Consider the following 17,098-nt stretch of genomic DNA (forward strand, 5'->3'; position numbering starts at 1 on the left):
AACTCTAAGTAGACATTATTTAGTCAAAACATCATTATCTTGGAGAAATGTAAACAAAGCAAATTCCTATAATTTCTTAAAGACAAAAGAAGTTCAAACCCCACCTAAAAGTGGAGAATGGAGTCAAGCTCTTAAGCTTCTCTCTAGCTAAATCTTCATTTGGATTCTGTGACTTAACTTAAACACATCTGATATCTACCTACATACAAAACTCCTTTATTAAAAAAAAGGGGGAGTTGGGCCCGGCACGATGGCACGAGTGGTTAAGGTCCTCGCCTTGCACGCCTGGGATCCCATATGGGCGCCGTTCTAATCCCAGCGGCCCCTCTTCCCATCCAGCTCCCTGCTTGTGGCCTGGGAAAGCAGTCTAGGACGGCCCAAGGCTTTGGGACCCTGCACCCGTGTGGGAGACCCGGAGGAGGCTCCTGGCTTCGGATCGGCATAACTTCAACCGTTGCGGCTCACTTGGGGAGTGAATCATCGGACAGAAGATCTTCCTCTCTGTCTCTCCTCTCTGTATATCTGCCTTTCCAATAAAAAAATAAAATAAATCTTTAAAAAAAAAAGGGGGGGGAGCGATATGGTAACCTAGTGGCTAAAGTTCTTGCCTTGCATGCACTGTGATCCCATATGGGTACCCCACTTCCCATCCAGCTCTTTGCTTGTGGCCTGGGAAAGCAGTCAAGGGTGGCCCAAAGCCTTGGGACCCTGCACCTGTGCGGGCGACCTGAAGAATCTTCTGGCTCCTGGTTTTGGATCAGCGAAGTTCCAGCGACTGTTGTGGCCACTCAGGGAGTGAATCATTGGACAGAATATCTTTCTCTGTCTCTCCTCCTCTTTGTATACCTGACTTTCCAATAAAAATTAAAAAAAAATAATATAAAGAATGAACGCTCAAAGTGATTCATGTTTGAAAAAAGAAAAAAAAGGACCAAAGGGCTGGTGTTGTGATGTCATGGCTACAAAGCTGCTGCCTGATCCCTGTGTGATAGCCTCGTGGCTGGGGTCCTCACCATGCACTCGCCCAGAGCCCATATTGTTGCTGGTTCTAATCCCAGCAGACCCGCTTCCCATCCAGCTTCCTGCTTGTGGCAGTGGAGGACTGACCAGGGTCTTGGGATCCTGCACCCTTGTGGAAGACCTGGAAGAAGCTCCTGGCTCCTGGCTTTGGACTGCCTTAGCTCCGGCCATTGCAGCCACTTGTGTAGTAATTCATTGGATGAAATATCTTTCTCTCTGTCTCCTCTTCTCCGTATATCGGACTTTCCAATACAAGTAAACAAACCATAAAAAAAAAAAAATAGCCGGTGCCTGCAATGCTGACATTCCATATGAGCACTGGTTTGTGTCTCTGATATTCCATTGCCAGGCTGCATCCCTGTGGATGATCTGGGCGAGAGCAGTGAAGGATGGTCCAACTGACTGGACCTCTGCACTCACCCACATGGGAAACCTGAATGAAAACTGCTAGTTCTTAGCTCCTAGCTTTGGGCTCCTTGCTCAGCCTTGGCCTTCGCAGCCACACGGGAAGCAAAACAGAGGATGGAAGACTGCTTTCTTTCTGTAACTCTGACTTCCAAATTAAAATGTCTTTGTAATAAAGGGATCAAAATTCACTTGAGAGCAGTGACGACTCTACAAGGTATTTCACTAGAGCAATGCAATTTCCACTCCTGCTGTAATCAGTTCCGTGCTGTCCACAAGAAAGTTCTTTTCTCAGAAGAACAGTAGTGGCTCTAGTTCCCAGGACTTTTGTCTACAGTCCTTCTGGGAGGACAGTGGGCATGAATAGCCTCCACTGTCTTGGAAGCACCTGGAGTTACTGGAGTTGGCCCCATTTTGCTAAAGGACGGGATCTGGGTCCAGCGCCATCATGGCTCAGTGGCTAAATTCTCGCCTTGTATGTGCCAGGATCTCATGTGGGCACCTGTTCATGTCCCAGCTGTTCCACTTCCAATCCAGTTCCTTGGTTGTAACCTAGAAGAGCACAGGAGGACGGCCCAAAGCCTTAGGATGACCCTGAACCTGTGGGGCAGACCTGGAAGAAGCTCCTGGCCCAGGCTTTGGATCAGCTCAGCTCTGACAACTGTAGTCAACTGGGGAGTCGACAGTCGGAGGACCTTTGTCTCTCCTTCTCTCTGTGGATCTGCCTTTCCAAATAAAAATAAAATAAATCTTAAAAAATAAAAAGTTCAGGGCCTGGCACAATGTTCTAGTGGCTAAAGTCCTCGCCTTGAATGCGCTAGGATTCCATATGGTCGCCAGTTCTAATCCCAGCAGACTCGCTTCCCATCCAGCTCCCTGCCTGTGGCCCGGGAAAGCAGTCGAGGACGGCCCAATGCCTTGGGACCTTGCAACCATGTGGGAGACCAGGAAGAGCTCCTGGCTTCGGATTGGCACAGTACTGGCCATTGCACTGAAGGATCTTCCTCTGTCTCTCCTTCTCTTTGTATATCTGACTTTGCAATTTAAAAAAAAAAAATTTTTTTTTTTAAATAAAAAGTTCGTATCTATGGGCCAGTTGGTAAAACTGCTGCCCGCAATGCCGGCATTCTACATGAGTGTCAATTTGATTTCTGGCTGCTCCACTTCCAATCCAGCTCCCTGCTAATCAACTGGGAAAGCAATGGAAGATGGAGCAAGTGTTTGGGCCCCTGTAACCCCAAGGGAGAATTGGAAGAAACTCCTGGTTTCTGGCTTTATCCAAGCTCATCTCTGGTAATGGTGGCCATCTAGGCAGTGAATCAACAGATGCAAAAATTCTCTTTCTAACTTTTTCTTTCATATAGATAAAACAGGACTAGCTAGCATTGTGTCACAGGGTCATGTCATATGGTCATCCATTTGAGTTTTGGCTGCCCTAGTTCTGAATCAACTCCCTACTAACATGCCTGGTAAAGCAACAGAGTACGGTCCAAGTTCTTGGGCCCTTGCACACACTTGGGAGACTCAAAGGAAGTTCCTGGCTCTGGACCAACCAGCTCTGGTTACTGTGGCTATCTAGGGAGTAAAATAGCAGACAGAAGATCTTACCATCTCTGGCTCCTGGTCTGTCTATACACTTTTACTTTCAAATGAATAAAATCTTAAAAAATAAATGTCTGGGTCCCATACTGGCATATCTGGATGAGAACCCAGATTTAGTTTCCAATCCCAGCTTCCTTCACTGCATTCCCTGGGAGAACTAGATTGTGATCCAGGGACTTGGCTTGGGCCAGCTCAAACCCAGTCGTGGGATTCTGGGTGTGGGCCAATACGGATGGGAGATCTCTTTCTCTGTTGATCAGGGACAAAGGGCAAAGGAGGAGATGTAGCTTCTGCATCAGAAGCCAGGTGGAAGCTTTGGGATGAGGGACAAGGAAGTCTACAGTCTGGGGAGGGGACAAAGGACAGACAAGGGAAGGGACAGAGTGCTTGTGCTTCTTGTGTGCACTGGGAATGAGAAGGTAACACCCCACCAGCAGTCCCAAGCACTACGTGAGCCGCCAACTACAGAATCAGAGTCAGCTGCAGTCAGTTTTCACACGCATGTGTTAGAAGTGTATGTTAAATGATCTCACGCTAATGACCCTTTGGAATGGATCTGCCAAGGGGCATCGAGCAAATGAGATTCCCATACCTTCCCTGTCACAGCAGACCATGTGCAGATGAGGCATCAAGCAGCCTGCTCTCCTTACAAACTGGTTTTACTGTTTCAAAGCTTAGGAAGCCACAGGAGATGGAGAGATGAGATACAAGAAGTTCACTGGTGGGCCAGAGTTCTGACATAGTGAGTGAAGCCACTGCCTCCAATGCCAACATCCCATAGGAGTGCTGGTTCAAGGCCTGGCTGCTCCACTTTGACCATCTCCCTACTAAGGGTCTGGAAGAGCAGTGGAAGATGGCTCCACTGCTTTGTCCCTTACACACCTGCAGGAAATCCACAAGTTTCTGGCTCCTGCTTCAGACCAGCTTAGTTCTGGTCATTGCAGCCTTTTGGGAGTGAATCAGCAGAGATGGAAGAACTTCTCCCCCTCTGTAACTTTGCCTTTCAAAGTAAGTAAGCATACTTTCAAACAAACAAACAAGTGCTGAGGAATGTTTTCACAGGAAAAGTTTTACTCCACCTGAGGCAAAATAGAGGCAGTCCACCCAGAGAGCCAGGCTGACACCATGGGGTTGGAATGCGCTTTTCTGGTTAAGTATCAAGAGCTACCTGAGCTGGAGCAATGACAGAGTTAGGTGGCGACGGCTGGTAGAGCAGCTTCAAACTACAGTTCCCTTAGTAACAACAGCATCAGGCAGCATGTAAAAGGCCTCAAACACACACAACACCTAAATGCAGGATTACTTACTCCAAGCAAGTACAATTCCTCTAGGTAGATCAAATTCAGAATCTAGGCAATACATACAGGCCCATTAGAAAGACCGCTGCATTAAAATGATCTCTTTGACGTTTTTTTCCTTACAAAGACTAGAATCATTAAAAGTGTCTCCCCCCAAGCCTTTAAAGAAATTTCATATTAAGGAAAATAGATCACTCAATCATTAAATTAACAGCAACCAAAATCAGTGGTCAAGGCCAGTTTCATGCAAAGTTTCAATACCAAGGGTTATACAAATGTGTATATCAATGTTTTTAAAAAGCAAAGACCCAACACATGTTTTAATGTCTTCTAAACACATGGACGGTTGTCTGAGAAAGGGCCTTGCACCCACCACCAGGCAATATGAGAGAAACAGTTCCAGAACTTACAATCTTCTTCTCACGTTTGCTACTGTGCTCTACTGGCATGCTGCTGCCCTTGCTTCCTGCGAGTACAGTGCAGCCAGGGTTATGTGCCTGAGATGGAGGCATGCTCTGAAAAGGTTAAGACACACAGATGCATCACACACAGACGACGGTGACAGCCGAAATACTACATATCAAGTACATGCATGTTAGAGAAGCAATGCTGGCACTTGTATGACATATGAGAAATGTAGCAGCCGACTTGGCAGGTCAGAGTTAAACTACTGGTGACATTGGACAGGACCACACAGATTCTGTGGCAAAAAAAAAAGAAAGAAAGAAAAGCAAACTCAGCTTTCTTAAAACAAGTCAAAGCCTTTCAGATTCACAAAGTATGCAGGGAGAACATCTCTTTTCTCACGTGAAAGACAAAAATTAACTTTGGAAAGCTATCAACCCAAAGCAATAAAACCACAGCAGTTGCAACAAATAAAAATGTCCACCACGAGCCCACATGCTTGGGAAGGAGGCGTTGAAGTGGGTGGAGCAGGCACCGGGTACATCTGCATGCAGCATCCGTCTCATTCATGCAACCGGCTACTTCTCTGCAGGCAACACGACTCTGTTCTTTTTCGCACAGTACGGACAAGTCAAGCATTTACCTCCTGGCTTAGCAGAGGCCTTGCTTCAAGAGCTATCCTTTTCTTATGCTCCTCTTTGACAGGCATTAGGGGTTTGAAAAACTTTGGCGGCTGAGGAGAGAATGCTTTAAAAGGGCTGACTGTTAAGGCATGAGGGTTCTCTGATGTGCAACCTGGGGAAGACAAAGAGGCGTGAGTGGAGGGGTACGGCACACCCTTACCAAAACACGACAGGCCAGGCCCTAGCCCTGTTCAGGGATGTTTGCTGTGACGCTGAGGTCTGCATGCCGTTGCTTGGCCAAACATTCACACAGACACATGCAGGAACAGGAATACCCCTGATAGTCACAGAGGCAGTGAGACTGAAATAACGGACCACATTTTCTAAGACAGCCCGAGTGGCACTTCCCAGGTCAAGTTCACCTTGGTGTTCAGTGTGCATTTATTTCTCTACACAGGCATTCTGGTGCTTTCTCACGACATGTTTTATTTGCATGGTTGTACTTGAAGGCAGCAAGGAGAGGCTCAATAAATACACAGCCAATGAATACTGTGTACATTTTCTTGCAAACTCCTTTTTTTTTTCCCCTCAAGCAACCTCGGTTTATACGACTGAGGGAAAACTAACTTTTCTTCTTAGTTAGTACTCATTTCCTATTTTTGGTGAGAGGCCTTTTTCTACTCTTCCATGCTTTCTTCCTAATTCACTGATACAATGGAACTTGGTAGGTAAGAATACAAGGTATCAGAGAATGGAGCTAAGGTGCATATTCGGAGAATGTTGTTGTTGCTATCAAGGCCACTGTGAGACTATTTACAGATGGACCACATTATCTGTGGGGAGAGGGCCTCGGAGGCCTCCTATCTCCTGGTCCTTGGACACCCAATCCAAGGATGCTGATGAGACATAAATTATATCAATATGTATTTATTCATTATATATCTACATAACATATATCTACTCAATCTATTTAGAATATTCAAATATAAAGACATATCCATTAACATAATTATGCATTTATGAAATATGCATATAAATCCTATATAAGTAAGTATACAATTTATAGCTTCCAATATACTTTAATTTCTATTTATCTATTTGAAAGGCAGAAAGAGAGACAGAGAGAGAAAGAGAGAAAGGACTCCTAGTTGTTGGTTTACTGCCTATATGCCAGCAACAGCTGAGTTGGGGTCAGGTTGCTGCCAGAAGCCAGGAGCTCAATGTTGTTCTCCCAAGTACACGGTGGGGATACAACTACCTGTACCACCACCTGCTGCATCTCAAGGGATGCACTGGTAGCAATCTGGAATCAGGAGTGGAGTGAGGAGGTTAATCCAGGCACTTCGCCTCTGATCCACTTTCAATCCTCTCTAGGTTACACAAAATGTCTGATAATGGCACCGATCTGTGGATGTTGTACTGTATTGTTTAGGGAATCATGACAAGAGAAAGAGTCTGTACATGTTCAAAACCGATGCAATTGATTTTCTGCCAAAGATTTTTGATCCATGGTTGGTGGAATTCACAGATGCAGAAGCCATGGATACCAAGCTTCCACCTGTGTTTAGATAATTACGTTGCCACTTGTCAAATTAAATTTTGTTTTAAAAGATTTACTTATTTGAAAGGTAAAGCAATCCATAGAGTGAATGACAGAAAGAGAGAGACAACAGCCAAGTTTGGGCCAGGTCAGATCTTCGAGTCAGGGAGGAATTTCATCCTGACCTCCCGCATGTGTGGCCAGGGCCCTGATACCTGGGCCACCTTTTGCTGCTTGGAAAAGCACATTAGAAGGAAGTTTGAGAGGAAGCAGGGCAGCAGGGGATTGAATGGACACTGACAGGAGGTGGCAGCACAGCAAGAGGCAGGGTAACCCATTGTGACACAATGTCAGCCCTCTGACAGTGTCTCTGCAACTGCTTCACAAATCAGAGTGTGTTGTCCTAAAAATTCCTTTGAGTTCAAAACCATGACAGAGGGGCATGCTCTTTTGGCAAAGAATGATGGACTAGAACAGGATTTGTGTACCTCTCAAAACTGACTTCACACTCAGGACACAATGTCTGGAAAATGACTTGGAAATTCTAAAGTGATATGTGAAAATGCTACCACCAATATTTGCAAGATTGGGTGCTTAAAGGCAGAAAGCAACCAGCTCAGTAGATGTGGTATGTTCTGCTCAGGTAGGCAGTTTGGGTCACAACTCACCAGATTCAGTTTCCGACCTTACTATATGTCACCGTGAAGGACTTGGTTTATGCAATGCCCTAAGCAGTCACACAGAAATGTCACTGCAAAACTCAGTGTCTCCACTACCTTCTTTACTCCTCCGAGGTGAATCCCTGGGTAAAGTTCCATAACATGCCACGTCTTGGAAACTGGAGCTGTAGTCAGACACGTCTAACTGGTTTTCGGGCCAGCCCTAGAGGCAGAAAAGCAGGTTAAGTGTAAGTAAGTGACTCTGAAACATGAAATGAAGCCCGGATAAGGTTTCTTTCCCTCCACCCTCCTTTTTTTTTTTTTTAGGGTAGAATGTGCTCTGTATTTTGAAACATTTCAAACATATCAAAAGGTGCTTAATAATAATATGAAAAACTTGTATTCAAGACATATCCAGAGTGAATGAACTGTATTTGTTGAATGAAGTCTTTACAAATACAGTGAAATCCACTTCTGAACCTTTGCAGGGGTCATTTCGCCTTAATGCCCCACCAAAGGGAGCTGCTTTGATCAATGTGGCATAACTCTGGGTTGAGTAATTTAAAGATCAAATTGAGGCACTTGGAGGAGAAAAATGGTTCCGTTGGTAATTCTACTGGGTGTTAGGAATGAGCTGGGACTGTCTCAGCTAAAACAGGTGGTGTGGTCACTTTATGGAAATCTGAGATTTATAAGTTTGAAACAGATATAAGGTGTTATTGTAATTAAGGGAGAAAAACTTGTGAATACCATACATAGGTTTATTTACTCTTAATTCTACTTCCCAGGAGCTCTCTGCCTTTAAGGACTAGATTCTGAATTTTGAGGACATGATTTGTGTTTATACCTTTCGATTCATTCACAGTTCCTAAGTGCTAATTCAATGTATAATGTCTGCCCTGCCCCCAAAGTAGCTGAAAAATATTTCAAACTGTCTTTAATTTTAAAATTCCTCATTTCACCCATTAAAAATATTCTTCCTTTTGCTATGGTAAAGAAGCATCCACAAACACACGTATATTGAACCACGTACAGCACCATTTTGACACGAAATACATCATGCTAAGTAGCAATGTAATACTGGTAATACATAGGAATTTCACACCACAAATTCGAACTTGGATACAGAGGGGCAAAAAAGAATATTTTGCCTAGGACTAATTAACAAATGCAGAGATGGTAAAAAAAAAAATATTAAGATTTTTTCTTGACTTCAAGCCTCAGATTTGCTAACAACCCAGCCATGGTTCATACCTTATCATCTTCATCAAAGCCGGAAAGGTCTGGTCGACTAGAGGAGACCTGGAAGAGACGATGTTAACCCATGCGGTTTAGATATCGAGCATAATCTTTCTATACATAAAGAAATATGTTACAAACAGCTGAAGTCCACATGACTTTTTCCCCTTTCTTTTCACTCCCAAGAACAATGAGTAGTACACTCAGTGTATGGTAAATTATTTCAATACATGCCTTACATATATCTCTTTAAAAGTCAGAGGCATTAACGGAGAGGGAGAGGCAGGCAGCCCTCTGCCGTCTACAGGTTCACTCCTCCAATGGTTGCAAGCAGCTAGGGCTGGGCCAGGCTAACCCTAGGAGCTGGGACTCAACCTCAGTCTCTCATAGTGGTAGCAGAATTGGTGACACCACCACTTTACCCCTTTAACTGACTAAGTTCAATTTTCCTTTTTATCTTTTCCATCTGCTGGATCACTCCCCAATTAGTCCCGATGACACAGGCTACGCTGACTCAAAGCCAGGAGCCTCCTCTGGGCTTCACACAAGGTGCAGGGTCCCAAGGCTTTGGGCCATTTTCCACTGCTTCACTAGGCCATAAGCAGGAAGCTGGATGGGAAGTGGAACAGCAGGGACATGAACTGGAGCCCATAAGGGATGCCAGCACTTGTAGGCAGGGGATTTGCCAATTGAGCCATTGTACCAGGCCCTCCATCTTCATCTTCAGAAAGTTCTCCCAAGGAGCTACATTGGTGAACCAGAATTTGTAAAAGCCTGCTAAAGGCTGAGTCATGTGTCTCACAGCTGTGTCCTCTGGGCTGCCCCACTGGCGTGCAGGGGCAGTTTGGCACTGTGGGACGTTGCACCATGCCATGGGCTCTGTCTTGCTCATAAAGTGCCACTTCCTGTCCCCTGCATCCCCAACCCACACATCCTGTGCCACACTGTGCAGGGCGTGCTTACGTTATGGACATTCGGCGTGCTGAGACTCCTCCGTATGTGCCGAGCCTTGGTAGAAAGCGCTTCCTTGACTGTGACAGCCTGTGACCGCATGATGATCAGAAAATAACATTTATTGCTGTTCCAACTGGTTGTAAGACTAACACATGTTTATTTGAAGACTTAGAAAAAGTATAGAAAGAGATTTGTTTAATTATCCATCTTCTGCCCACACAAAGCTGGAATCTCACTATTTTGTATTAGCAATTATCGAATTTTTTTTTTCACAAATCAAACCAGGAAAATTGCCAAAAGAAAGCTGATTATTGCTCTGAGTTTTTCATACACATGAACAGAAAAAATGAAGCGACAGAGTACTTCACAAAGTTCATGAAATAATGGAATCAAAATGTTCAGTTTATTTTGTTGTAAAGCATCTTGAAACCCATGCGCAGTTCTTTTCACAATGCACATTCTCCACTAACTTTACGTGGATGTCAATTATTTTCCTTTGCACCAAATCATCTTACCTTTTAATTCCAGTTCTACAAACTTGAAAAAACACCAATAGTTTTCTGCTCTTCATATCTTATCCTTCCGTCAATTTGGGTGGGATTTCCACCAAGGGAACAATTTTCCCCCTCTGACCGGTGCCAATCTTTTTCTTCCTGTTGCTCAAGCATTTCTCACAGTGACAACCACTGCTCCTGTGTAAGGACACCCCCGCCTCACAGTCCCCCTGTCTAGTAGGCTACTGTTCCATACGTAAAAAAAAAAAAAAAAAAAAGCAAGCTGCACCTACAAATTAAGCAGACTGTAACACTGCTTGGTTACACTTATCAGCTTTGGGATCAAGTAAGCTACGTGGGTTTACGTCAGACTCTGCACCACTTCCTGTCTGGGTAAGCTGTGGCTGGTTAACAAACCTCTCTGAGAACCCTCTGGAAGCAGGGACTACAGCAGAGGGCTGCTCTGCACATGCATCCAACACCGTCCCTGAGCTGCTTGGGCACAGCGGGCATAGCGCTTGGCTAGTAGGAATTGTTTGAGACACATTAGCTATTCTTCTAATGTTTCGTCCTGACTAGTCATAATGCTGCCCCTGAGCTGACGACCACACCTGCTCCTGCTCTGACAGGGTATGGCAAAGGCATCTAGGAAAACACATTCCTCCATGTGCACTGGGGGGGAGACGGTTGGATGAAGGCGGGCAGTGGTACCCTCGCTCCGGATGCTCGCTCACTTGCCTGCCGTAGCCGTTCCAGGCTCAGGATGTTCTCCACCTGCAGCACGCCCCGCGTGTACTTCTCGATGTACGTCTCGCCGTCCCAGGTGCCTTCGCTTTCACTCCTTGCTGCCAGCAGAGCCAGCGTTTCTCGGTCCTCGATCTCCTCGGTCGCCTTTGGGGACAGGAAGAAAAGGGAAAAGGGCCTGTGTTTTCATCCCGAGCGTGAGGAGCAGCTCCACTATGAGCCCAGAGTGGGTTGCACAAATTTTACCTTTGGTATATTGGACACTATTTCATAGGTGACACCACAGGAATAAAATATGTTCTTCAGCGATATTCTCCTCTTCAAACTCTGGGTAAAACTCTTGGTAGAAAAGGAAGGCTGGATTAAACCACGTGACAAAAGCAAGTTGTTTATTGTTCTACAGATCACAAAAGTATAGGCAACTATTATATTTTTTATGTGCATGCATGCATACACTCATTCACTATACTTAGAAAAACAATAACAACAAAAAACCCCACCAGAACCTGAGTCCCGCCTGCGCCCTGAGAGATGAGCACTTTCACCCGTTGCTCAGGGATGGGCTTTGGATGTGCAATAGACTGGGGGCTTTGTGGTCGTTCCTCTCCCTCCTGCTGGCTTCCCTTCAGGGGAAGCACCTTGAAGAAGCTCAGCTCCACTGTCTGCACCTCCGGGATGAGATCTGGTGGTACTGGGGGCTCTGGGGGCTTCCCTGTTTTGTCTATGTTTTGTCCCTAACCTGCCTGCACCCGGTGTTTGATTTCCGAGGCTCAGTGCTTGCACTTTCACACCGAGAAGAATGTTGGTGTGGCAGACAGTTCCACTGTCTGCTATGACTGCGGGCCTCAAGTCAGAGTGGAAAGGAAGGTCCCTCGGGGGTGACATGAACCTTTTGGTATTCTTGCTGATTTTCTTAGATAAATGCACACCAGGCTCTAACTCTGCCAGTGTGCTCACCTTCTGCACGCCCTCTGCCTTGAGCAGCCCAGACCCTGGGTCATAGAGAGGGAGAGTCACAAGTGCTCAGGCCTGGAGAAGGGGCAGGACCCACTCCTACCTGCTTGTTGTAAATATTGGCTGCGATTCGCTTCCGCAGCACCAACTCTATAGCGGCCGGGTGGCTGAGCTGCACTGTGACCTTCACGATCAGGTAAATCCTCTCATTCTGCGGCGTGACCCTGTTCAAGTGAACGGAATCGTGCACAGAGGAATCCCAGGAGGCGGTGGCTGACACCTAGTGGTGGGGACACAGGAGGAGAATAAGACACAACACGGGTGATGCACTTTTACGTGACATCCCTGAGAAAAGAAATAAGTTCAACTCAGTGTAATCAAACCACTTTTCTCCCCTGCCCCCTTTTCAAAAATAATGTAATTGTTCGATTTTGCCTAAAAACCTCATCCTCTTGGACCTCAGCCGTTTCCGGGGGAAGACAACTCCTGGGTGTGTGAGAGGCTCCAAAGGCCCTGGAGGGAGCTGGGGGAAGGCGGGGTCAAGTACCTCGTCATCACTGTGCTTGATGATGGGCAGGTAGAAGAACTGGCTGCCGTGTTCCTTGGGCAGGATGGAGTTCACACCGGACGCGTGGGGGCCCACGAGTTGCTCGTTGGTACTGAGGTCATGCGCTGGCCAAGCCCAGGGCACAGGAAAAGAGGTGAGGAGCAAAGTCACTTTTTAAGCAAACACGCCAAGTTCAAAAATATGCTTTTGATAGATAATGAAGTTCTAGAACATCTTTTAAGGTTCTCTCCCTTATCCTGCAACTGAAACAGGGCCTCCAAGACCTGCAACAGTTTATTCCCTCTACAAATACAGTTATGGGAAGCTCCTATGAGATACAGTGAAGAGATTTTTGTTTTGTTTGAAAGGTTGATTCACTGAAAGGCCAAGTGAACCAGAGAAGGAGAGAAGGAATAGGCAATCTTCCATCTGCTTGTTCGGTTCCTAAGTACGCACGGCAGCTGGGACCAGCACAAGAGCCAGGAACTCCAGCAGGGTCTTCGGGGTAGTGACAGGGACCCAAGTACCTGAGCCATCTTCTGCTGCCTCCCACACTCATCAGGAGGGAGCCGGATCAGCAGTGTGGAGCAGCAGGGACTCAATACAGCACTCCAATACAGGATGTGCATTTCCCAAGCTTAGGTGGCTGAATCTACCACACTACAATCGCCACACTGCTGGGGCTAAATAGTCTCCCTGAACACACTTAAGAGCTTTTCTGCCTCCTATAATTGGTTATACTTCTTTTCCTACTTATACAGTCTATACTAGTACAGAGAGTTTATAAAGACTTATTATTTTTTCATTGGAAAGGAAGATATGCAGAAAGGAGATACAGAGAAAAAGATCTTCCGTCTGCTACTTCACTGCCCGAAGTGGTCACAACAGCCAGAACTGAGCTAGGAGTTTCTTCTGGGTCTTCCATATGGTTGTAGAATCCCAAGGCCTTGGGCCATCCTCTATTGCTTTCCCAGGCCATAAACAGGGGTCTGGAAGGGAAGTGGAACAGCTGGGATACAAATTGGTGTGCATATGGGATCCCGGCGTGTGCAATGGAAGGATTTAGCCACCCCTAGTTTAAAGATTTTTAGTCAATTAAATTATCAACTAAGAAGCAGAGCTCTTTGCTTTTGGAAGAAATATGGCCTTGTGTGGTGGGTAAAGCCAGCGCTGTGTAGTGGGTAAAGCTGCTGCTAGTGTCACTGGCATCCCATACGGGTGTTTGTTCAGGTCCCGGCTGTTCCACTTTTTCAAAATTCCTCCAACTTTGCCTTAAAGTGTTGTTGACTATCAGTTTCATGCCTGCAATTTCTTTCTTTTTCTTTTCAAGCAAAGCAAGATTTGTTGAAGTCAGAAACCTATTACACGGGCCCGGCGCGGTGGCGCAAGTGGTTAAAGGTCCTCACCTTGCACGCCCGGGATCCCATATGGGCGCCGGTTCTAATCCCGGCAGCCCCGCTTCCCTTCCAGCTCCCTGCCTGTGGCCTGGGAAAGCAGTCGAGGACGGCCCAAAGCTTTGGGACCCTGCACCCGTGTGGGAGACCTGGAAGAGGCTCCTGGCTTAGGATCGGCATAGCACTGGCCGTTGCGCTCACTTGGGGAGTGAATCATCGGACGGAAGATCTTCCTCTCTGTATATCCGCCTTTCCAATAAAAAAATAATAAAAATAAATCTTTTAAAAAAAAAAAAGAAACCTATTACAGCAGTCAGGAGTGGGGCTATGAGAGAAGAAGACCCTTGTTCCACTTCTAATCAAGCTTCCTGTTAATGACAAGCAGTGGATGATGGTCCAAGTACTTGGGTTCTGCCATGACATGGGAGACATGGATGAAGCTCCTTGTTCCTGTCTCCTGGCTTCAGCCTGGCCCAGCTCCAGCCACTGTAGCCACTTAGGGAATGAAGCAACAGATGGAAGATCTCTTTCTCTGTCCTTCCCGCTCTCTCTGTTAACTCTTTCAAACAAATACATAAAAATCTTTTAAGAAGGTTAGGAATACCACCTTTCAATGCCCTAGCCAATGTGAGATTTACTCTTTGTCGACCTCCACATGTGGCCATCAGCCCTTGCTTACACACCAGCACCAACAGGGAACCTGTCTCCCTAGGAGGCCCACATTCTAGCTCTACAGTCTTTCAGAACAACCTTGTGTGGACAGCCCAAGCCAGTGTCCCTGTGCCTTCCATCTCCATTACTGGTCTTGCTTCTACAACAGGGAACTTCGGGGTATGTTTTCAGGAGCTTCAGGGACTGGTAGACATGTCTTCCAGGATGCCTGTCAGCTCACTCTCAAACTCAGCAACTCTACTTTCCATTTCTCCAAGATGGTTTCACATAAGATTTCACTTGGACAAGGATTTTACTTCTAAAACACATTGAAAATCATCATTGTTCTAGTTGACCCAAGTTTGCTTCCACTGTTACACTAAAAGACAACTCTTCGTGCTGGGTTGCAGTCCAATCATGTTTTGGCTTGAGAACTGGGGGGTGGGGATTTAACTGCAGTTGCCATCAGAAATGTAGCTTCCTGGCCTTAGCTGAGCTGAAAGAGAATCTCTGGGGAGTGATTACTTGCCTAGCTGGTTTTTAAAATTGATGTTTCAGATTAATTGCTCTCTTTCTTTTGTTGAAGTGTATACATCTCATTTCCAGTGAGTTTACATGTCATGCTTATATGTATTTGATTAGACAAAAATTATCAAAAGAAAGCAAATAAATGATGAGAAGTGATTCAAGGATGAAAATAGAATGAGGTTGAATAGCTTACAAGTCTTATTGTGAGTGGCCTTAAAACTTTTTCTGCAAACATTTCATTATTTATTTATCCTTATTTACATGAAAGGCAAAATGACAACAAGAGAAAAGGGAAAGAGAAAGAGAGTGACCACTTCCCAAAAGGCTGCAGAAGTTAGGTCTGGGCCGGTGGAAGCCAGGAGCCCAACACTCCATCTGGGTTTCCTACGTGGGTGGTAGGGACCTAAGTATCAGGGCCATGTACTGTTGCTTATTCAGGTGCATTAGCAGGAAGCTAGACTGGAAGCAGAACCGCTGGGATATGAACCCCTGCCCTAATATGGGATGCCAGCAACACAGGCAGCAGCATATGGCCCTTGGAACTTGAGGTGTGTCACTTACCATTCAAATCCAGGAAGAGAACTGGTATGTGGGTTTCCATTCCAGGAGGTGGGATCCTAAATGCAACAATAAAATATAATTATAACAAAACTTGTGTCTTACTATTTAGACAATATTCCCTCACCCATGAATGCAGGAGAGAGAGAAAACCACTGGAGATACTGGTTCTACTGATCAACTACCAGTGCCTTTACTTCTCTTGACCTTTGTAATGGCGTTCAGAAAAATCTAAAAAGGACTACTAATTACATAACTAACTGAAAGCTTTCAAGTTTTTCTAAAAATGATTCTATGAGTTGGTCATGGGAAGGGGATCCTGGTAGGGTGGCGGCAAAACCTAGAGGGAAGTAAATCAGGTGGGTGATATTTTAAAAGCTCAGAGGACGGAAAATACTGCATGAGAGGAGGTGGAACACATGCAGGAGACCAGCCAGTGTCTAGTCAAAACCCAGTCCAGCTGCCTCAGCATCACCAGCTACAATGAAGGTTCCCAGGCCTCTCCATCCTCCAAGTCAGACTAAGTGGGAAGGGTGACCCAGGACCACAAACACTCAGGATGATCTGATGTTGCAGGCACCTTAAGTGAGAGACCATGGCGAGGAGAGAACTCTTTAGAGAGAACTCCGAGGAAACAGATAGGAGAGGGAATAAGCTGGGGGTCCATAAGAAGAGGCTGGCAGACATCCTGCATGTGACCCACGGGATTCTAGCACAACAGATGACAAGACTGATTGCATTTCCACTTGTCCCTGGTAAAATCATTGGCATTATTACTGCTTTCTTGCCTGGTTCAAAAGACGCTTCTGGGCCTGAGCACTGTGTGTTTGAAGGCTATCTGGCTTCTCTTCTATGGCAAGGACACACTGTTGTAATAGGAATAACAATAAAGGGCCAGCCTGGCACTGTGGTTTAATGGGTTATACTGCAGTCTGTGACACCATGGGTGCTCAACATTCCATTCAGCTCCCTGCTAATCTGCCCAGGAAAGCAGCAGAAGATGGCCTAAGTACTTGCACCCCTGTACCAGTGTGGGAGACCTAGATGAAGATCCTGGCTTCTGGCTTTGGCTTGGTCCTGCCCCGTTTGTGACTGCTTTGGTCACTTGGGGGGTGAACCAGCAGAGGCATGATCTCTCTTTCTATCTTTCCTCCTCTTTCTGTAACTTTACCTTAAAAAAAAAAAAAGACAACGAGAATAAAAGCAGCAGGCACTTTGTGATGAATGGGGACAAAAGGTTACATTATAATGTAGTAGGTATTTTACATCTATTATCCTTATTCCTACAACACTACCATAAGGGCAGCTCCATGAACAGATTGGGAATAAGTCTTAGAGAAGTTAGGCGAATAAGAGCTGAAGCTATAGGCTAAACTCAGATCTATTTCACTCCAAAGTTAAGGACAACAGGTCATTTCCCATGAACTGGAACCGACTGGACTGATCAACTGGTTGATCGATTATGTAGTACTTAACTGCCCAC

At 45.7% G+C, this 17,098-nt stretch overlaps 1 protein-coding gene across 3 annotated transcripts in view; it reads right to left on the minus strand.

Moving 5' to 3' along the window:
* The window catches only part of KIF13A (kinesin family member 13A), a 201,365-nt gene that overhangs the window by 6,186 nt on the left and 178,081 nt on the right, over positions 1–17,098 (minus strand). For 2 of the 3 annotated variants that reach the window (XM_040967711.1, XM_040967710.1), the window contains 9 exons: positions 15,619–15,674; positions 12,485–12,609; positions 12,041–12,217; positions 11,230–11,322; positions 10,978–11,130; positions 9,755–9,832; positions 8,807–8,854; positions 7,670–7,775; positions 5,374–5,525 (listed from right to left, as the gene is read on the minus strand). In XM_040967711.1, coding sequence (XP_040823645.1) covers positions 5,374–5,525; positions 7,670–7,775; positions 8,807–8,854; positions 9,755–9,832; positions 10,978–11,130; positions 11,230–11,322; positions 12,041–12,217; positions 12,485–12,609; positions 15,619–15,674 — 988 coding nt within the window. Of the gene's footprint in view, positions 1–4,735; positions 4,841–5,373; positions 5,526–7,669; positions 7,776–8,806; positions 8,855–9,754; positions 9,833–10,977; positions 11,131–11,229; positions 11,323–12,040; positions 12,218–12,484; positions 12,610–15,618; positions 15,675–17,098 lie in introns of all 3 variants that reach the window. The other variant, XM_040967709.1, reaches the window with a different exon arrangement.

This window comes from Ochotona curzoniae, unplaced genomic scaffold (genome assembly GCF_017591425.1).
Source record: "Ochotona curzoniae isolate NIBS_2020 unplaced genomic scaffold, NIBS_Ocur_1.0 scaffold_461, whole genome shotgun sequence".
NCBI classification, from domain to species: domain Eukaryota; kingdom Metazoa; phylum Chordata; class Mammalia; order Lagomorpha; family Ochotonidae; genus Ochotona; species Ochotona curzoniae.